The sequence below is a fragment of the Balaenoptera borealis genome, assembly GCF_965194805.1.
Source record: "Balaenoptera borealis genome assembly, chromosome: 2".
Lineage (NCBI taxonomy): Eukaryota > Metazoa > Chordata > Mammalia > Artiodactyla > Balaenopteridae > Balaenoptera > Balaenoptera borealis.
This window is the reverse complement of record NC_138867.1, coordinates 168,413,697-168,436,378: the sequence shown is the minus strand read 5'-3', so window position 1 is coordinate 168,436,378 and position 22,682 is coordinate 168,413,697. Positions and strand designations below refer to the sequence as shown.

Here is a 22,682-nt window from a genome sequence, read left to right as displayed (position 1 = left end):
TAGGGTCGCCCTGACCCTAATCCAATCAGATTGATTACTGTGAGTGTGGCCCGGTGGCCAGGCGGGGGCCTCCACAATGGCCTCCCAGAGCTGGCCTCTCTCTGGGGCACCTGGAAGGCTCCTTCCTCCTGGGCCATTCAGCTCTGCGCCACAATGAATCCGGCCATTTCTCAGCCCCGTGGCAAGCGATGGGGGAGAGAGGGCTTCCTCTTTCCCATTAGACCAAGTGGTGAGGGCGTATGGGAGCTGAGATGACTTTCATCCAGCTGAAAATGGAGGAGGGAGGGAGGGACAAAGATCAGGTCAGGGGAGGGGGGACCAGAGGGAGCAAAGGGCAGAGGAAGGAGCATGGACATGCGGGAGTGGACACGAAGGGGAGAACATACACGGGAGAGAGAGGACAAGAGGGGAGAGTGGACATGGGAAGGGTGGATACGGGCGGAGAGGGACTGGGACACCAAGGCCACACGAGGGTCCCAGAGGCCTGCTGTGGTCTTGGTTCCCCCCGAGAGGCTTTCAAGGAAGCGAGGGAGTGCAGAGGAAGAGGGGGAACTCCCTGGGCCCCCAGCCCAGAAGCTAGTGACTTGTCTGTTCCGTGGGGCAGGCCCTGGGCACCTGCAGGGCCTGTTCTCACCTGGAGAGCCCCTACAGACACCCCTGCCCCCACCACAGGCTGGCACATTCTTAGGAGTCCTGGCCCAGCCCCTTCTTTGTGCCTCAGTTTCTTTAACTTGTAACCATAGTGCTGCTCATGAGATGGGTGCTAGGATTCAGTTTACTGCTGTGTGTAAAACACTTAACACACGGCTCCAAAAGCACTGTATACATGTTTTAAAGAAAGAGAGAAAACCCTTTAGGATCCAGCTCAGACGACCCCCTCCCCAGGGAAACCTGCCCACGTGGGCACCCTCAGGCATATGTGCTCAGCCTTCAGTCACTCACTTAGCGCATCCTTATAAAGCAACCATTCTGTGCCAGAGCAAACCTTGGTACTGCCCTATGTGCCTGCTGTGTGAACCTGCTGCGCATGGCAGGGGGCCCCACACCAGACCTGAGATCACCCTGCAGGGCTCAGCCTTTGTCCCGGGAGAGTGATGTTGAGGTTGGAGGCAGGAAACTAGGAGCTGCTCTGGAGGCCAGGAGCTGTCCCCCAGGTAGTTCCTGTGGGCTGAAAGCTAAAGATAAGAAGGATCTGGAGAGGATGAGGATTGCAAAAATGGCGGTCACAAAGACTGACCCCATTTCAGACTGTGGGGTCCAGTGAGGGGCAGGTGCAGGCAGCTCTGGACTGGCAGGGAAGGTCCATCTACAATGGCGATGTTGGAAAAGTCTCCTGGGAGAGAGCATGGCTGCTGTGGCACCCCGATGTGGGTAACACAGAAGGGAGTGTGGGCAGGGGTCAAGAGGCAGGCCTCAGGGCCTCCACAGCTGTCCTGACTAAGGTGCTTGTGTGTTTGACCATAGCTGGAAGATTGCGGGTTTGGAGCTGAGCATGACAGGATCCTATGTCTGAACGTGCAGAAAAGGGACGAAGCCTGTGGGCCTGTGAGGGTGATGCTGTGCCCCAGGGGTCTCCAAGGCAGGTTCACATATCCCTAGGGGTGTGCAGAAACAGGCCAGGGCCTGTAGGTCGGCATGGGTGATTCCAAGGCAACCTCACTGGCATTGCTACTTCTTCTCCCGCCTCCCCTTCTAGGACCACCCATCTCCAACTTGACCCATGAAGAGGCTCCCAGTTTTCCTGGCACATGTCCAGCCCTGGTGCCATCTATAAAGACCAAGCTCTGTGTAAATCAGGTGTTTCCAATTTCTTGTTTCAGAATGAAAGAGGACCCAATTGAATCATGAGCTGACAAATTTTAAAAACTTGTTGATAATATATCACTGTGAGATTTTTGGCACAGGTAACTCAGAAAAAATTCAAAGAATCAAGAGACATTATATCAAAACTCTCCCCTTTTATCTGTTTATTTTTCTGAAGGATGATCCTCATGCCTAGATCTTTAAATTTTAAGAACAGAATGGGCCCCGAAAGCTGTTCCTCTAAGATCAGGAGGAAATCAGGGGCACCTGCTCTGCTCACTGCTATTCACCATTTCCTGGAGGCTCCAGCCAGGGCAACTGAGCAAGAAAAAAATAAATAAATAAAGAGTGTCCAGACGGGAGAAAACTGTCTCTATTAGCAAATGACATGAAAATTCTAAGGAATGCATGAAACATCTATTAGAATTGATAAACCTTCAGCAAGGTTATAGAGTATGAGATCAATATTTGAAAATCAACCATGTTGCTATACACCAGCAATGAACAATGCAAAAATGAGATTAAGAAAACAATTCCACTTATAATAGCATCAAAAAGAAAAAAATGCTTAGGAGTAAATCTAACAAAAGAAATAGAAGATTTGTATGCTGAAAACTGCAAAATGTCATTGAAAGACATTAAAGACCTAAATAAATGGAAAGACATTCCATGTTTATGAATCAGAAGACTTAAAATTGTTAAGATGGCAATGTTCCTCTAAGTGATCTGCAGATTCAATGCAATCTCTAAAAAACCAAGTTTTGGTTTTTTTTTGCAGAAATCGATGAGCTGATCCTAAAATCCCTATAAGGAGCCCCGAAAAGCTGAAACAAGCTTGGAAAAGCAGAACATAGTTGGAGGACTCACACTTCCCTGTTTTCAAACTTACTGCAGGACCACAGGAATCAAGACAGTGTGGCCTGGGCATAGGACAGACATGTGAACCAATGGGGTAGAAGAGAGCCCAGAAATAAATCCATATTTCCTTCTCTGGTTTCCAGGTGGGGCCTGAGCCCACCTGACACAGCCTTCCTCCACCACCAGGATGACAGCCTTTCCAGGTGTACAGGCTTCTGCCTTCTTCCCGAAATCCCTGACATTTCTTCTTACGTAAGAGAGTGGGAACCCTAGACACCCCCATCAGGCTCTGGAGCCAGGAACCCAGATGGCACCATGATCCTGTCTGGGCCCTCCCGGGCATGGTGAAATTGATGAGCATACCTCCCTGACCATGGCACAGCATGGGACCCTGCACCACACACACACTACACACCACACACACACGTACATAAATGCACATGCGTACTACACACAAATATGCACATGCACAAATGTGAACACATACGTGTTCAAACACACAGGTACACACTCATACACACATGCACACACAACCCACACATGACCCCCCACACACAATCATGCACATGTACATGCATGCACACACACACTTGCACACACTCACACACACATGCCCCCACACTCAATGTGTCATATCACCCTGTGGCCCTAACTTCTCCCACACATGTCAGTGGCCGTCCCCGCAGGAACTGATGTGTAATTACCCCAGCCAGTAGCTCTGTGAAGTTGGCTGAGTGGCAATTATTCTCCCATTTTATAGATGGGGATGCTAATGCTCCAGGAAGTGAGCTGACTTGCTGGTCAAGGTCACACGGCGTGACTCTCCCCTGCCCCTTCCTGCCCTTAGAGAATACAGGCCAACCTTGAGGGGCATGACCATGACTGCCTGATGTCAGAGAGCCCCGACCCCTTGAACAAACACCACCAGGCCCCACCTTCCCTTAATGCAATGCTCAGTTGCACTCTCAGGACCTCTGCCCACAGTACGCCAGCAGTCTCGGGGCCTGGTGTGTCTTCCTCCCAGACATCTTTTGTTCTTCCTTTCTCTGCATTCTGGCTGCCAAGTCTGAGCAAGGCCATTTGTTCCTCTCATGCGTACAGGCCACGTGCTGGCAAGACAGACAGGGCAGCTGGGGTGGGCCTCACAGTACTCATGGGGTGGTTGATGGATGTGATGGTAAAGGACTGAGGACAACGGGGAGCAAGATGTGATGCTGGGTGACGGGGATAGAGAGGGCCAGCATGGGGGATGCTACATGACACAGGAGACAAGGTGGCATTTAGAAGGAGACTGAGGGAAATGGGCAGGGAATCACACACAAGGCAGAGAAAAGAGCAATGGCAGAGGGATCTGCAAAAACAAAGGTGGAGATAGAACTGTACTCAGTGTTTGAGAGGCAGCCAAGAGGCCAGGGGGGCTGGAGAGGGGCACAGGGAGGATGAAGAAGAGGAGGGAAAAGAAGCAGCAGGGCCAGAGGATTTGAGAGAGCTGGGAGCCCTGGAAGGCCCAAGTGAAGGAGGGGTGTGGTTGACACAGCTCTTTTGGCCTCAGGGACATTGGGAATGGGACCGAGCAGTTGTATAGGAGCCACTTTGATCATGCAGGGTGTCAGGGTGGTTGGGCTTGGTGGTAAATGGTTGGATTCAGGAATGATTCTGAAGGTACTGCTGATGGGACTTGCAATGGAGAGGAATAATGGGTGACCCCAAGTAACAGAAGGATGGGGCTGTCCTTTACAAGATGGGAAAGCAGGTGTGTGGAAGAGGTGGTACATGGCCTTGGCCATCCTGTCACCAATGCCCCTTGGGACTACAGGGCCCCCAGCAGATCTTTGCTGATGTGACCCACCCTACCTCTGTCCTAGTAGCCTTCCTTTGGCATTCTCTCTTCTTATGTCTTCTGTGGCCTACTCTTGCTACTGACAGCATGTTCAGCTGTGGCCCCTGGGGACCCACCTCAGGCATCGAATCTCTGTTGGCCCATCCTAGATTGGATGGCAGTTCCATAGGTGGCCACACCAATGAATGTCCCATCCTTAATGCTCATTTCCCAAGGTGACCTTGACATGCTATCAAGGGTGGGGTCTGTGTCCCCTACACTAAAATCTGGGTGGGCCTTTGTAACTGCCTTGACCAACAGAATGTGGCACTGCTCAGCCTTTGAGGCTAGGTCTCAAAAGATGATACAAAGTGGCATCAGCAAAATGGCAGAGTAGGGGCCTTTTTCTTGTTGTTGTTGTTATCCCAGGATATTAAGGAAATCTCTGCCAAACCACTAGCTGACTCTAAGCTAAAGAAACAGACTTCAGAGAACCACACATGACATAGAATACAGTAATTAAAAATAGTTTAGAAAAGGCACTAAACAAACAAGCAACAACAACCCATAGTAACAACAACAACAGACCCTGAAGAGGAAGAAGAATCTAATTTCCTGAGTTACCATATTATAATATTCAAAAACTACACATTTCAACAAAAAATTACTAGGCATGCAAAGAAACAAGAAAGTATGGCCCATCCATAGGAAAAAGAAAATTAAATTAACAGAAACTATCCCTGAGGAAGCACAAATACTGAATATACTAGACAATGACTCTAAATCAACTGTCCTAAATGTTCTCAAAGAGATAAAGGAAACCAGGAGAAAAATGTCTCAACAAAGAGAGACTATCAATAAAGAGACAGAAATTATAAACAGCATCCAAATAAAATTTTTGGAGCTGAAAAGTACAATAACTGAAATGAAATGTTCACTTGAAGTTTTCAACAGAGTTGAGCAGGCAGAAGAAAGAATCAGTGAACTTGAAGATAGTTTAACTGAAATTATACAGTCTGAGGATAAGGAAGAAAAAAGAATGAAGAAAAATGAACAGACCTGTGGGACACCATCAAATGTAGCAACAAGCACATTGTGGGAGTCCCAGAAGAAGACAATAGACAGAAAGGAGCAGAAAGAATATATTTAAAGAAATAATGGCCAAAAGTTCCAAATTTGATTTTAAAAAACCTCAAAGACTCAAGATACTCCCAAGAAGCTCAACAAACTTCAAGTTGGATAAACATAGAGAACTTCACACTGAGACATTTTAATCAAACTATCAAATGGTAGAGACAAAGAGAGAATCTTGAAAGCAACAAGAAAGAAGTTATTCATCATGTAAAAAGGATCCTCAATAAGACTAACAGTCAATTTCTCATCAGAGACCAATGAGGCCAGAAGGCAGTGGGATGATATATTTAAAGTGATGAAAGAAAAACACTGTCAACCAAGAATTCTACATCTGGCAAAACTATCTTTCAAAAATGAAGGACTAACCTAGATGAAATGGAGAAATTCCTAGAAACACACAAACTACCAAAACTGACTCAAGAAGAAATAGAAAATCTGAACAGACCTATAACAAGTAAAGAGATTGAATTAGAACTAGAAATCTCCCAGCAAAGAAGAATTTCACTGGTGAATTGTACCAAACATTTAAAGAGGAGTGAACGCCAATCATTCTCAAACTCTTACAAAAAAATGGAAAAGGAGGGGACACTTCCTACCTCATTCTATGAGGTCAGCATTATCCTGATACCAAAACCAGACAAATGCACTACAAGAAAGGAAACTATGGGCTAATATTCCTTATGAATATTGATGCAGAAGTCCTCAAAAAAATACTTGCAAACTAAATCCTCCAGCATGTTAGAAGGATTATATACCATGACCAAGAGGGGTTTATCCCAAGAATGCAAGGGTAGTTCAATGTATGAAAATCAACCAATAATAATATGCCACATTAATAGAATGAAGGTGAAACAACGTGATCATCTTAATTGATTCAGAAAAAGCATTTGATGTAATCTAACACCCTTTTCATGATACAAACACTCAACAGATTAGGAATAGAAGGGAATGTCCTCAACCTGATAAAGGGCAGTTATGAAAATCCCACAGCTAACATCATATACTCAATGGTGAGAGACTGAAAGCTTTCCCCCTAAGATCAGGAAGAAGACAAGGGTGCCCACTCTCACCACTCCTATTCAACATAGTACTGAAAGTGCTAGCCAGAGCAATTAGGCAAGAAAAAGAAATAAAAGGATTCCAAATTGGAAAGGAAGAAGCAAAAATGTTTCTATTCACAGATGACATGATCTCATATATAGAAAATCCTAAAGAACCCACACAAAACTCTTAGAGCTAATGAAAAAATTAAGCAAATTTGCAGAATACAGGATCAAAACACAAAAATCAATTGTACTTCTATACATAATCAGTGAACAATCTGAAAAGGAAATTAATAAAACAATATTTCATTTATAATAGCATCAAAAAGAATAAAAATGCTTAGGAATGCATTAACCAAAGATGTACAAGACTTGTTCACTAAAAACTACAAAATACTGCTGAAAAATTAAGGAAGACCTAAATAAGTGGAAGGCATCCCATGTTCATGGATTAGAGGACTTAATACTGTTAAGATGGCAATACTTCTCAAAGATTCAATGCAATCTCCATAAAAAAGTGGAGAGTGGCATGGACATATATACACTACCAAATGTAAAACCGATAGCTAGTGGGAAGCAGCCGCATAGCACAGGGAGATCAGCTCAGTGCTTTGTGACCAGCTAGAGGGGTGGGATAGGGAGGGTGGGAGGGAGGGAGATGCAAGAGGGAAGAGATATGGGGATATATGTATATATATAGCTGATTCACTTTGTTATAAAGCAGAAACTAACACACCATTGTAAAGCAATTATACTCCAATAAAGATGTTAAAAAACAAATTCCAACAGCCTTTTTTTCAGAAATGGAAAAACCATCCTAAAATTCATATGGAATTACAAGGGATCCCAAAAAAGCCAAAACAATCTTGTAAAACAAAACTTAAGTTGGAGGACTTATACTTCCCAACTCTAAAACATACTACAAAACTACAGAAAACATAATAGTGTGATATTGGCAGAATGACAGGCATATAGACAAATGGAATGGAATTGAAAGTCCAGAAATAAACCCAGACATCTATGAACAACTGATTTTTGACAAGAGTGCTAGGACCATTCAATGGGGGAAAGACTAGTCTTTGGAACAGATGGTGCTGAAATAACTGGTTTCCCACTTGCAAAAGAATGAAGCTGGACCCGTACCTCTCACCATATACAAAAAATAACTAAAAACAGATCAAAGACCTAAATGTAAGAAGTAAAACTGTAAAACTCTTAGAAGAAAACACAGGTGTAAATCTTAGTAACCTTAAATTAGGTAATGCTTACTTTGATATGACATCTAAATAGGTAAATTGAATCTCACCAAAATTTATAACTTCTGTGCATCAAAGGACACTGTCACAAAAGTGAAAAGACAATCTACACAAGGGAGAAAATATTTGCAAATTGTATTTCTGATAAGTGTCTAGTGTCTAGAATATATAAAGAACTCTGACAACTAGACAACAAAAAGACAAACAACCCAATTAAAATTAAAAACTGGGCAAAGGACTTGCATAGACATTTCTCCAAAGAAGACATTCAGATGTCCAACAAGCCCATGAAAAGATGCTCAACATCATTAGCCATCAGGGATGTGCAAATAAAAATTACAATGAGACATCACTTTGCTTCCACTGGAAGGGCTAAAGGGGAAAAAAAGACAGAGAATAACAAACATTGGCAAAGATGTGGAGAAACTGGAACCCTCATGTGCTGCTGGTGGGGATACAAAATGGTGCAGCTGCTGTGGAAAACAGTTTGGTAATTCCTCAAAACACAGAATTACTATGGAGCAATTCCACTTCTAGGAGTATACCCAGAAGAATTGAAAACAGGTATTCAAACAGATACTTGTAAAAAATGCTCATATCAGCATTATTCACAATAGCCAAAAAAGGTTGAAAACAACTCAAATGTCCACCAACAGATGAATGGATAAACAGAAGGTGATCCATCCATGCAATAGAATATAATTCAGCCATAAAAAGGAATAAAGTGCTGAAACATGCTACAGGTGGACGAATCTTGAAAACATTTTGCTCAGTGAAAGAAGCCCTTCTCCCTCTTTCTCTCTCTTTTTCTCTCTCCCTCCCTCTCTCCCCACTTGCTGGAGGGCCCGTCCACTATATTTAAGGGAACCCAGGTCACGTGAAGAGGCTACCTGTGGGTGTTCCTGCTGACCGCAGCATTGGCCACCAGATATGTAAGAGAAACGAGGACCCGCTGAGGTGCAGAGACCAGCCCTGCCTACTGCATCTGCCTACATCTGCAGATGCTGGGACATATAACACATGATTATTATTGTTTAAACTACTAGGTTTTGTGAAAGTTTGCTCTTCACCATAAGTTAACCAACACCCAGTGCTCTTGATCTTCCTCTCCTTCCCAAAATAACCCTCTGGCTCCATGACCCTGGATAACTTCTGCTGTGTGCCTCTGTGATCTCCAACCCTCTCCCTTTCTGTGTTTTTTTGTTTCTTTTTATATTTCTCTCTAAGACCTGCCTGAAGTCCTGGCTCCTGCAGGAAATCTGCAATGGTTAATCTTGTCCCCGTGGAACTACATAATTGCTTTTGGGAAAGGGGAAGCAGGAGGAATCTCTGCGTGATCTTACGTTCTTCCCAGTGTCAGGAGCACGCTCCAGAGTGGGTGAGCATTGGAAAGGACCCGCATGGGAGATGCTTACGGTAATGAGGTCTGTGCAACACTGCCCCCCTGCTGGAAGTGCTGTTCCCACACTTGAGCATAGGTGAGACACGAAGGCAGAGAGGAATGTAGTGGCTTGTGCCCACCCTCACTGAGGGGGAAGCTGGCTTGGACCCTGCTGCACGCACATCCCTGGGCTGCCACCTCTGCCTGAAAAGACATGACGGGTGCCACACGTACCTTTGTCCAGCACAGGGCCAAAGATGGCCAGGCTGTTGTTGACAGTGGTGCAATTCCACCGGCGGCCACGGAACTGGTGTTGGCACTCCTGGATGCTGATCTTGATGCCCTCTGCCACACTGGGCATGATCTCCACGTAGTTCCGGCAGAAACGCAGCTGCTTGGGTACCAGGCCTGGGATGCTGGCGCAGAGGATGGGCTGTGTCCCCAGGGATGAGTACTGGGGCCCGACAGCCAGGGACCTGGGGGAGGAGGACAAGGGGGCCTGGTTAGTAGTGGGGGTGAACTGCTGGCCCATGAAAGAGGAGCAAGAGCCAGGCCCGCCTTAGTGCGAACCTTCTTTGGAGGATGCACACAGGCCCTTTCCTTCCAAACACTTGTGCATTCCAGGGCAAGATGTGCTTCTACCATGCAGGAAGCCTGTCCCTATCCTGTACCTGAGACTTAGCACAAAACATCGTGATGTGCGCATGGATTGACAGAAAGTAAATCAAGGAAGTGGTGGAGGCCTGACACAACTGCAGGTGTCCCCCGCTCTGTGGGGGTGGAGACAGTAGCACCCTGAAACTGTTCAGGAACGCAGAGGACAGAACTCGAGGATACAGCGTGATGCTGGGTCAGCACAGGGGCTGCCCAGAGGAGGAGCTGCTGGGTCTGTGGTAGGAGGGAGGAGGACCACTTCTGGAGCAGCGGTGAGATGGGGTACAGCAGTGGCTAAATCATACGGGTGAAAATCACCGCTGAACTCATACCGACCATGCCAGCTGGCTTTTGTCTATTTACCCAACAGATATAAAAGCATATGTCCACAATAAGATGTGCTCAAGAATATTCACAGGGCTGTGATCATCAGAGAAAAACTTGGAAACCACCCAAGTATGCATCCATAGAAGCGTGGATGAACAGACAGTGTTTACTCTTGCAGTGGAATTCTCCTTGGAAACAGAGAGGAGTGGACTACTGATGCAGAGGGCAGGGATCTCCCTGGCAGGGTGCTGAAGAGAGGCCTGACACAGTGTGGGTGACCACGATTCCCCTGATGGAGACCAAGGCCAGGCAACACTGCGGGTGGGGACAGAAATCAGGGTAGTTTCCTCATTCATAGGGAGGACTGGCCTGACCTGAAGGCAGCATGAGAGAATGTTTCTCAGGCTGTGCTTTGCAAAATTGTTCCCACTCACCACACGTGCCTATGTAATTTAAATTAAGCAAAATGACAATAAATGAGAGAAAAATTTGGTTTCTCGGTCACACCAGCTACACATGGCCTGTGGCTACCACATTGGATGGTTAGATATTTCAGTCACTGTGGAAAGTTCTACTGGACCATACTGGTCTAGGGTGAAGGAAGCGCTCTGTGTTTGATGGAGGTGTTGGTTACACATGTGTTTATGTGTCAAAACGGATTGAAATGTGGTCATTTTACTATATGTGATTACACCTTGATTTAAGAGGAAGAACCACCAGGTCCTTTTTGGGGCAGAGGGGAAAGAGCTTCTCCAATCCCATGGTGACATGTTGTTATATTTGCCCATCCCGACGGATGACCCACAGTCCTGTCACTTGTGGATGCATCTGTCTTTGTAGTGGGGTGATGGGCTCTTGCTGGCAGAGCTCTGCTTGATTCCTCTGCGTCTCAGTGCTTCCTTCACCCCTGGGTGGATACTCCATATGAATGACTGTGCGGCCAGTGCTACTCTTCAGGGCCGGCTGTGGGAGCCTGCCCCCCATCAACCGCTGATATCACAAAGGCTCTTCAGCTCTCGGAAGGGGCTGTGAAGACCCTTAGGGTGGTAGGAGAAGACCAAAGCATGGGAGGCCCCACGGATCTAGGAGGACGACTGGGAGTGGGGTGGTTCCAGGGAAACAGCCTTCTGTGCCTTCTTACCTAGTCCCCAGAGATCTGTGGACTTTCTTGGCACAGAGAGGTGCAGATGCTCTCCATGCTCACCCAGGTCTTTGGCCTCTGCGCTCTCTCCTCCTCCTCAGGGAGTCGTGTCTCCTCCTCCCTCTGGGTTGTCTGGGGTGGTGTGTCCCAGGCCCCGAGTGGCCCCTCTGCCTGGCAGGATGGTCCCTGCTTATCTGGTAGCTTTCTCTGGTGGGATCCAGGTGGAAATGTCTGTTTCCCCTTCCTTTGTTTGGTGGGGAAAACAAGGCAATGGCAGCTTTATAAACATTTCAGCTGGTCCCCCCAGAGGTTCCTCTGTTTGGCATCTCCTCTCCCCTGGGAGGGCTAAGCACCCCTGAGAAGGTGGGACAAAGGTTTCTGTGTCCCTCAGCAAGCCACACACCTGCATTATGATGCTGACTTTCAGTAAGTCCTACTAGAGTCTAACCCAGTTCCATTCCGCTGTGGTGAGAATGATAGGACACAGGATCACTGTCTCTCAGAGAAACAAACCTTCCCTCTGGAAATACACATCATATCCTAACATCTTTCCCTCTTCGTCTTCAAAATCTTCAGAGGCTGCCTTGCCTTAAGGCACAAAACCCACGCCCTTCAGGACCTGCAGATGCCTCATTGGATGACCCAGAGAGAACATTTCCTCACTGCGCAGTCCTGTTAGAATCTGGATCTGTCCAGCTCGCTCCTCTCACACCCTGTGAGCTCCCTGCTCCCGTCACACCAGCCTCCCCACACACTTCCTGTCTCCACCCACCTCTCAGCTGATGTGGAGCTTCGTCCCATGCATCTCCACGGCCACACGGAGTCCCTGGTATCCCCCACAGCCCCCCTGCCCTTCTGTGTGAAGGCCACCCTCTACGCCTCGCCCCGGCAGCATTTAGGTAGTTCTGTATTCAGTTAGCTGGTTGGGGAGAGGGCAACTTCTCCTTGAAGTCCTGAACACAGGGTTTCCATGTATGGTGTCCTCTCATCCCGTGCCCTCCTGCCCACCATTTCTGGGCAACCATGCAGCCCTCGTCCTCTGCTTGCTCTCCCTTCCTGATCAAGTGCATCTCTCAAGAATTAAAACCTGTCTTTCCCCAGGGACTGTCCATGACACCTTGCAGTCAGGTGTTCAAGTGGAGCTGAGCCTTCTTTTAATGGGTGGCCAGCCCTAGAGTCCCCATTCCTGGGGAAGGCCCGAAGCCTCCAGACCGGACTCCTGGCCTCCTGGGTCCCTCCCACATCCATGCTCCAATATCTGACCCCCCCCCCTGGGTACACTCCCCATCCTGTCCATCCTCATGACTTGATGAGCCAAAAACCAGCCATGACCTCGTGCCAGATATCACGGACGTCCCCATGCCGCTGCCTGAGTCTGTATTCCCGAGTGGCATTCAACTGTGGGGCTGGCTCATTCCCTTGCTTGTTCCTTCGCTACCTGCAGAGCCTATTGGGTGGTGGGTGCCCGGCCAGGCCTGACTCTCCCCAGCTCTCTCTCACACCCACCCCACAGTCTGGGACCCCAGGGTTTTCAGAAAGGCCAGCCCTCTGCTTTCACCCGGCTGTGAGGTCTTTCCTCTCTAGCAAGTATTTTGTGATCTGAGCCTTGCTCTCCTGCACCCTGTCCTGCACAGATGGCTCTGAGTGGAGACCACAGGGGCTGCTCTGCCGCTTCTCCGGGACCCCTGGGCTGGCCAAGGTGCTTAGCTTCCTGATGGACCAGCACAGGCTGAATGCACGGATGGGAGGATGGGAGGATGGGAGGGAAGCTGGCCCTTGGACTGAGAGGTGGCATGCAGGTCAAGGTCAGCAGTCTGCTCTTGAAGGCACCCAGTGGGCAGGGTGAGGATTTCAGGGTGGAGAAGATGGGCCAGCTCTGCCCACTCCAGGCTGAGGTCAGATGTCCAGGACGGGTTGGCGGTGGGCAGCGGGGAAGGTAGGCCGTGTCTAACCTGCGTGCCCGCTGCCACTCTCAGCCCACGCTTTCGTGGAGAACCTCCCACCTGTAAATCAGAGGGCAGAACTCCCTGGGCCCCAGTCCCCCTTCAGAATATCATCACCTCCACTTCCTACCCAACTTACTCCAGCCAGTTTCTACACCCCTCCACCCACTGAGACATCCCATCCCGGACCCAGTGACCACTCTGCCTATATCGGCACATGTGGCTGGCCTCCGACTGCCCTTGGCTGAGGTCGGCTATCTGTTTCCACCATGTGGTACCCCTCATAGTGACCCTGAATGTCCCTGCCTCCCACCTTTGCCCAGCATTATTCCCCCACTCCACTTGGCATTAACAGGATGTAACCTGGAAGTGGCAGCACAAGAGTTTGGGATGACATCTTCTGTAAAGAGTGGACGGGCTCACGGGGAAGGGTCATGGGAACTGAGTAGCCTTGTGAAGACAGCAGGTAGAACACAGGGCAGGAGCTGGATTGGGGAAGAATCAGGACTCTGGCTCAGGATCCTCCAGCAGCTTCTATGGCACCTCCCATAGCTCAGAGCCCATCTCTGGCTAGCCTGGTTGGTCACTCACCAGGCTCCTTCTGCCTCAGGCCAAGAAAGGGCTGCTGTGGCCAGTCCTGGAGGCCTCGACAGAGTGCCAGGCCAGAGACGTGACTGTGGGGGCCAGGCTAGTGGTTTTCAATCTATGTTCTCTGGAGCACACAGGAGCCCCAGCAGAGGTGCCTCAGAGGCTGGCAGGTGAGGTGGGGCTGGGACCAACTGTCCCAGTTTGCCTGGGACTCGGGGTTTCCATTTGTAAGCAGGGATAAGCTGTCACTCCAGGCGAGGCTGCCCTGACAGGCTGCGGCTCTTCCACTCCGTGAGCCAGGGTACTTCACATCTATCTGTGCCACATTTTGATGCTCCACATGGGATGTGATTTGTAAACGAATGTTGAACTCTAGTTAACGATGAACCAGCCAAAATGTTCAGGGGAAGAGTGGATTGAGGGCACGTAAAACATGAGATGAATAGGTGGGTGGATAGAGGGATGGTTAGGTATGGAATACACTGGGTCAAGTAAAATGTGAGTTGTGGGTACATAGATGTTCTCTGTCAATGTCCTGCATCTTTTCTGGATGTTTGAACATTTCCTGATGGAACATTAGGGTAAGGTTTGACCTTCAGGGCTCTGGTCATGGAGGCTTTCTGAAGGAGGCTGACTCCTGAGGTTCATGGGGTTCTCTCCTTCTTCCCTTCTGTTGCCGGCAGCCTGGCTCGAACTGGAGAAGGGACGAAGAGGGTCCGTCAGAAGGCAAATCCACTCAGCTGATTTCTTTTTACTGGCTGAATGTACTCGGAGACTCAGAACAAGTGGAAAAAGAAGGGGTCACTTAATTCAGACAGAAAGAGAAAGAAGACTCAGTCTCTCTCGGTCCTCACCAGTCCCAAGGTGCCGGTCCCCCTGCCAGATGCCAGAGGCCAGGACCCATTCTGAGTGGGGGTTGAGTTGCCCATCCCCAGAACCCCACCACCTCCCACAGAAAGCATAGAGCCTGCCCCCACCTTGGCCCCTCCCCACCTCCCTTCACGCCGCCACGCCGCAGCTCCAGGGAAAGCAGAGTGGGACTCCCAAGTTCACAGCTTCTCCCCAGGCTCATTCCAAGGTTGGGGTGCTGAGTCAGCTCCCCTACTCCTGTCTCCTCTCGGACCTCCTCCCAGTCAGGCCCCATATGACCACCTCCGTGAGCAAGGCCAGAGTACAGGCAGCCGGCTCCCAGCCCAGATGCCACTCCAGCTGTTCTGGCCTCCACCAAGCCTGACTGGATCCCTCTCCCAGCCCCTCTGGACCTGATGGCCCCTTTAGTTCCTTGAATTATTTCCAGAAAGTTTCCTCTGTTCCAGAGCTGGGCAACCAAGAGGATCTGGGTGATGCAGACCCTGCCCAAGGAGGGCAGAAAGTTGGGGGGTCCTGTCAGACACAGGAGGGCCCAGTGTGTGAGAGAAAGTGGGCAGGGAAGGGTCAAGGGGGCCCAACTCAGGTCACTGAATCTTGCTGGGCCTTGAAGGATAAATTGGTTCATAAAAAGTTCATATTAAAGATCCAAATTGTGTTCACTAACCTTATTGTGGTAATCATTTTGCAATATATACATCACTATTACATGTAAATACATCAAATAATTACGTTGTACACCTTAACCTTACACAATGTTATATGTCAATTATATCTCCATAAAGCTGGAAAAAATTACAAACTGGACATATGTTATCTCCTTACCACCCCCAGGATTCAAATTTCTAATCTGAGAAGAAGGTAGTTGCCCCCAGTCAATTAATACTTGGAAAACCAAGATTTGTAACTCCTTCCTCCCATGCGCTTCCGGAAGGAAGTGGAGGGTACACTGGCCTGGGGCTGGGGGCTGCACAGGATGGTGGAGAGCAGCATCCACTAGGACTCTGGGCCCCAGACCCCAGGGGTAACCACGTACTGTGCTGTCTAAGGGTCTCGCCAGGGACCAGAGACAGCTTAGTGGGAGAGGAATGCTGTAAACTGAAAAGTGCTGCAAATACAGGGCACCACCAGCTTGGTGCTCTATGCCTCCCCAGGTTCTCAGAGCACATAAAATGCAATGACACCAAATGCGACCTGGGCTCCCGAGTCAGATCCTGGAACAGAGAAAGGGCATCCATGGAGAGACTGGTGAAGTCAGCCTGTGTCCGGCTGTGCACTAGCATGGTCTCCATCCTGATAATTATGTGAGATGTGACCACTAGGGGAAGTGGGTTTGGCCGGCACAAACTCTCTGCGCTATAGTCAAGTCATCATCCCAGACCAAGTGGAGAAGAAAGAAACAGTTACAAGAAAACAAGCAGACTGACATAGGGTTACAACAGGGAACAAGCTCGTGATTCAGGGCTGTGTGTTTCTTTACTGAGCCTACATGATGGGCTGAGAGCTCAATGGCATTTTGTAATCTCTGAGCAAACTGTCATCTGAGACGAAAGTATCTGCTTTCTCCTGGTGATAGCATCTCAGAAGCCACAAATGCTGCTGCAGTTTGTCACCTCCATTCATAATTGAAGGTGAGTTCAACTGCTGTTAGTGGTGGGTACAAATAAAGATGTCATTTTCTTGTCCCAGGGGCCTGACATCCAGAGGGGGACATCTAAGGAGCATTTGGGAGAGGACATGTGGGTTTGGGGGATGGGACAGAGGGCAGCTATGCACCCCTGGAAGGAGGTGGCTTCTCTCCTGCTCTCCCACCCACCAAGCCCAGATTCTGATGTGGCATCAAGAGTGCCCACCTTCCTGTCCAGAACTCTTAATATAGACAGATCACACTTGCTATGTCTGCAGGACCTGCAGTGGACAGCAGACATAAATCAGGGCCACCAAGCTGAGTTAATCTATCCACACGCATGCTTTCAAAGCAGAGCCTCCAGCTGGTAGCGGAAGTTGGAGACATCAGCAGCGTCTGAAGCTGGTGCTGGCTCTGAGATGAAGGGGCTGCGTTCTGAGACCAGAAAGTGGCCTCGAGGAGCTGAGAACCACCCTTGGCAGACAGCCGCAAGTACATGGGGACCGCAAGGGCCAGAATTTGACAGCTGGGTGAGGTTGGGAGCACATTCTTCCCCAGACTGGTCGACACTTTGATTTTGGTCTCTAGAGACCCTGAACAGGGAACCCAGACAAGCTGTCCAGACTTCCGACCTGCAGAGCTGTGAACTCTGTGAACGCACAGGTAATGTTTGAAGCCATAACTCTGGTCATTTGTCATGCAGCGAAGACTGAATATTCCCCATCTCCCTCCTCTGCTCATGCTGGCTCTTTTCTCTCACCCTCCAAGCTGCTCAGGCCAGAAGGAACTGAACCTCGCAAGGAGGTGGCCCCTCCATGTGTAGCCCAAGCGTCTGTCACCTTCAAGGGCTGGTTACCGCAGCCTTTAGACAGCTCTTCCCTCCCTCCCCCTCCTCTGCTTGTGTCCCCAGCACCACCCCTCCTCAGGGACCAGTGCCTCTCTCTTGGAGGCTGGTTACTTCCTCCTTCCAAGCCCCTGGTATCACTTCTGCCACCACCTGCCATTAGCCACTGCCTAGCTACTTATCTGGCCCACCTGCTCCATTACCATCACCTGTGTGGTCCTGGCTCTGGCCCTGCCCACTATATGACTCTCTCCAACCTACACAACCTGGTAGGTGGAACCCCGGGGAATCTCTTGGACCAAGAAGCTGGGGCTAGAGGAAGACACCTGACCAACGTCAACGAGTTAACATGACAGGATGGGGTTTTGGCAGGTTGGCTTCCCAAGGCTCCCCCTTTCTGATATGCTATTATGCTCTTAAAATGTATTAAATGCCAGTACATACAAGGTAACATTTATGAACAATTATCTTGGTCAGTGTGGGCCACCACAGCAAAGAGTACAGATAGGATGGCTGAAACAACACACATTCATTTCTCACAGCCCTGGAGGCTGGAAGTCTGAGATGAGGGTGCAGGCATGGTGGGGTTCTGGCAAAGGGTTCCTGGTCCACAGATGGCCCCCTTCTCGCTGTGTCCTCACATGGCAGAGAACTCTAATGTCTTCTCCTCTTCTTTTAAGGACACTATTTCCATCATGGGGGCTCCACCTTCATGACCTCATCTAAACCCTAATCCCCTCCCAAAGGCCCCACCTCCTAACACCATCACGTTGCGGGGGTCAGGGGTTCAACATATAAATCTTGGGGAACATGAACATGCAATCCATGACAGAGAGTAAGATAAACATCATATTAATAAACAAATCCCACACAGACACCACTAAACCCAAAGACACAGAACACTATTGGTCTCCCGGATTCAATATGACCCTGTTTCCAACACAGAACTATCATTGAAGGGCGATGTGTGTGGTGGCCCCAATCTGTCCCCTGGCTGGTCAACTTTGCCTGTTGCTTTGGACCCTTTGCACCTTGGTTTCCCCAGCTATCATGCCAGGTAGCTGGGTGAGAGGTGGGTCCTCTTAAGGTGGCCCCTGGGCGGGCAACAAGTGCACCACAGAACCTGTCAGAAATGCAAGTTCCAAGGTGGTGCCCCCTTAGACCTGCTGAATCAGAAACTCGGGGCTAGTGACCTGTTTTCACAGGCCCTTCAGGGGATTCTGATGCTTGCTGGTGTTTGAAAACCACCAATTCTGGGATCACTGAAGGTAAGCCCAGCTTTGAGTCCTGGGACTTTGAGTCCAGGGAGCCTCCCAAGGCTTCAAATCCAAACCCTTTGGTCTGGCAGTCAAGGTCTTCCTTTGGTTTCTGCTTCTGAATCCCAAGCCTTCCAGAAACTTCCAGTGCTGCTCTTTGAGAACACAAGGTCCGTTATAGAGGCAGGGGAGAGCGTGCTCAGCCAGGCTCAGGAGTGGGGCCAGGACGTGAGCCCCCGCCCTCCACAGCCCCATCTGTCTCCATGAGGCTGGCCACTTGCTTCCCTCCAGCCCAGTGTCCCAGAGCCAGCAATAAGCAGGGGCCGGACCCCACATCTCTCTTCCGGAGGTGGTGAAGATCCTAAAAAGAGCAAGGGTGGTGACAGACGAAGGAAGCAGCAATAGTGAACATTCCAGAAGTGTTGTGGTGGGAAGGGGGATGTTGAGGCAGGGCATAGACCGCCCGTTTCCAAACCCCGAGGAGGCAAACTCATGGTCTTCTGTCCAGTGTTGCTGAGAGGGGTCCTCTGGAGGGGTAACAAGAGTGGACCAGGCCTCATTAACCTCCCAGGAACCCACTCTGAGCTCTTATCTGGGTGTCTGGGGCTTCAGGTTAACTTTCCAATCTCTCCCTCAGCCTCTCATATGCTTGACAGGTGTGCAAACTGGGGACCAGATGGAGATGGAAGGGGCCTGACTTAGGGCCACTCACAGGAGGGATGGTGGTGTTCAGGTGAGCGCTGGGGGTGGGAACCCCACAATCAGTCACCCCTCCTTTACCCTCAGGCCCATGTACTGGGTCACCGTGAGGTCCTGACCTCGTCTCGGGATCACCATGCATCTCCTCCTCCTCACGGCCACCGCCAGTGCAGGATGTTCTAGCCAACAGTGACCTCAGGGGTCGCTGGCCCTGCCCTAATGGGCAAAAGCTGTGTCCTGTGGCCTCAGGGAAAGCCAGGCAGGAGGTGGGGGGGTGTGCTGCCATTCCCTTGGGATGGTGGTCCTGGGGGCCTGGGAATCACAGGGGCATGAAGGCCCTGCCCAGCCTGCAGGCAGAGGCCAAGAGGCCAGCCTGCCCTCACTGCACCCATTTCCTTCACCCTGCACTTGGCCACCACAATTCACCCTGCGAGGAATTTGTTCCATTTCCCTTGTTGCTGCCAACCCTGAAGTGCAGGGTGGCAACCCAGGAAACACCCACACCCCCACCTTCAGCCGCCCCCTGGCTGGGAGCTAGAATTTTAAATGCTCAACTGGATGTCACATCCGATGTCCCGAAGGCCCCTAAAAACCAGATTGTCCCAAACTGAATGCACCCTTCCCTGCCCAGATATGGGAGGACCCCCCTCTGAGCCCTGAGCTTTTACCCCAAATTCCAACTCTGGAGAGAACCTCCTTGCGGGGTCATCCATACAGCAGAAAGGGCCAACGGTCAGGCAAGCAGATTACAGTATGCTCACACCACAGGCCTGAGTAACTGCTAGCACCATCGCTGAGAAGGTCCCACAGATGCAAAATGTTTAATGGGACATGGTACGCCTTAAAAAACAGACCACGATCTTCTCTGCACACTGTTATTATGATCATGAAAAATGTGTGAATGAAATAAGAACCTAAAATGAGGAAAATGCCTGTATTAAGTTGGTAAGATGACGAACTTTTTTTTTTCCAGGTTTTTGTGAATGCTATTGTTGGTTAATTTTTTAGTAATAATTTTTTTCTGGGTGGGAGTATCATTTTCAACCCAAAGCAACCACGTGTGCAGTTTGCAAAGTGGCTCCTAGACTCCGATTCCAGCCTGTGGCCGGGGCCACGTGAGCCACGCCTGCCTCCTGAAAGCACTAATGGTTTTTCTCCCTCCTCCCTCGTTTGCTCCTGTTGAGGACTGCGCTGTTGCACTGTTGAAAGGCCAGGCGCCTTGCCAGACAGTCTTACTCAAGATAGAGCAAAGGCGCTGGCTGTGACATGCAGGGGAAGGAGGCCACTCAGGACCCAGCCTGGGCCAGCTTTGCCCCAACCTGAGCTGACGGCCTTCACTCAAGCGGATTTTACCGTAAATATGCCGCGAAACCAGAGGGCAGAAGCCTCTTCTCGTGGACAGAGGCTGGGGGCAAAGGCAGGACCTGGAGCAGGCCCCCTCTCTGCCCGCCCCTGCCTGGCTCCTCTGGGGGTGGATCCTCAATCGGAGAGGCTAAGTGCCTGTGCACCGTTACCTGGCAGATCTTAACGGAGTCATAGGCTCTTAGGTTTCTGGAGTCCTGGTTTGATTTCTTTTTGCAAGACCAGCAAACACAGGGTACCTGTGCACTGTGGGCACAGCTCTGCCCTTGCCTATGGCTGTGCGCATTTTGGAGGGAGAGCTGGGACTTCACAGCAATTCTCAAAGAGAGAGGGGTTCTAGGGAGAGGACAGCTTGGCTGGGCCTGGAGGGCAGGATGTGGTCACCAGCTGTATTATTCACTGAATTAACTGTTTTTGCCCTTCCTTCCTGGGCCTCAGTTTCTCCATCTGTCCAAGGAGGTGGTGGACCACATTCTATCAGAGGCTCCTGGAGGGGAAGTGAGTAATGGGCATGGCAGGTTCATTCACACCTTGGCGGGGCTGGGGCACATTCTGTCCACACGTCATCCGGGGCCACCTCTCCAGGAAGTGCTCTGTGCTCCCAGCCCTGCTAGCCGCCCTCTCTGGACCCTGCTGAAGCTTGCCACTCCTCATGCACAACCTCCCATGTCTGGGCCATGAGAGGCCACTCCCAGAGAGCAAGGCCACATCTTCTCTTGTCCTTCGAAGGCACAGATCTCTGCTCAGTCCTCATCTGGGGGCCCCTGTTCTGCACTCTGCCTGCAGGGCCTCTGCTGAGGAGGACCCTGGTTGGTCTCATGGGTCTTCCCCTTGGTGACACATGAGGATTCCAGAGTGCCTGTCCTGTCCCAAATTGCTGTTTTCTAAGGTCAGGGCCTCCCCACAGCTGGACCAGGTCCCTGTCCTGAGACCAGAGGCCTTGAGTGTGGGGCTGGTTGCCCTGTGGGTTGATGGCTACCCAGCTTGATGGGTAGGCTCTGTCTTTCCTGGATGGAGCTGTCCAGGAGGTTCACAGGACCCAAACTCCCCCAAGGGTGCTCACCTGCCCCAAAGCCCTCCAGGTTCTGCCTTCTCTTTCTACCCACTATGGCGTCTCCAACAAAAGCCCACATGCCTCTGTGCTCTCTCTCTCTCCTGCCTGGAAGACCCCTCCCCAGGAGCTGGAGCAATTGTGGCGATGGGAGGGCCCATGGGGAGGGGTCCCAAGACCTGGGTCCCTGGTGTTGGGGGCCACCTCTTCGCAGCCCCTGGGCTGCATGGCCCTGCCTGCAGCCCTCCCAGCACCCCCTCCTGCCCCAGCGGGCCGAGCCGGGATTACTGACACATACTTTGCGCAAGTCCCAGCAGGCGGGCAGAGGCTCCCGTGCCCGCGGCCATGCATTTGCCCGCTTCCCTGGGCGGCAGCGGCACGTTTTGTCGGGGATGGAATGTGGAAGCACCAAAGTGTGAGACACCTCCAGGGTGTCACCTGGAGAGGCTGGGAGGGAGACCGAGGCAGAGCTGCTCTGGTGCCTGGTGGGGACCCAGCCCCAGAGCCGGGGCTCAGTCAGGGGCGTTGTAAAAACAGTCAGCTGAGTCCTCATGTCCCCAAGCACAGGTCACCTGATAGTTTCTGTTTTTCACAGGAAAGATTCCATCCATTCATTCCTTCATTCATCTGTTCAACCAAATCTTATCTAGGAGCTACAAGGGGTGAAGGGTCAGGAGGGGAGGAAGGAGAACAAATACCCCACGGGATTTCACAGCCTGGTGATATAGGTGCCGTCCTTGTGACAATTCTACAAAGGGAAGGACAGGTTCCCCTGGGATCAGGCAGCCTGGCCGGAGTCAGAGCCTTATTCTCCATCTCTTCATGTCACCCCACAGCATCCAGCCCAGCCAGGTGAGGAGTGAGGAGGCGGGTATAGTCAGATCCAGGACCAGCTGAGCGAGGCCAGGGGGAAGTGTGATGTGATGCAGGTGCACTAGGTGGGGAGGGCATGCTGCTGGGGGGTGGCGGGTAAAGGCATGCCAGGATGGGGTTATCGATTGCTGTGTAACTGTGAACCAAACTACCCCA

General features: G+C 50.4%; 1 protein-coding gene across 3 annotated transcripts in view; it reads right to left on the bottom strand.

Annotated features, from left to right (window-relative positions):
* WNT3A (Wnt family member 3A) overlaps positions 1–22,682 on the bottom strand; it is a 48,251-nt gene that overhangs the window by 19,702 nt on the left and 5,867 nt on the right. For all 3 annotated transcript variants that reach the window (XM_082379504.1, XM_082379505.1, XM_082379506.1), the window contains exon 2: positions 9,529–9,770. In XM_082379504.1, coding sequence (XP_082235630.1) covers positions 9,529–9,770 — 242 coding nt within the window. The remainder of the gene's footprint in view (positions 1–9,528; positions 9,771–22,682) is intronic.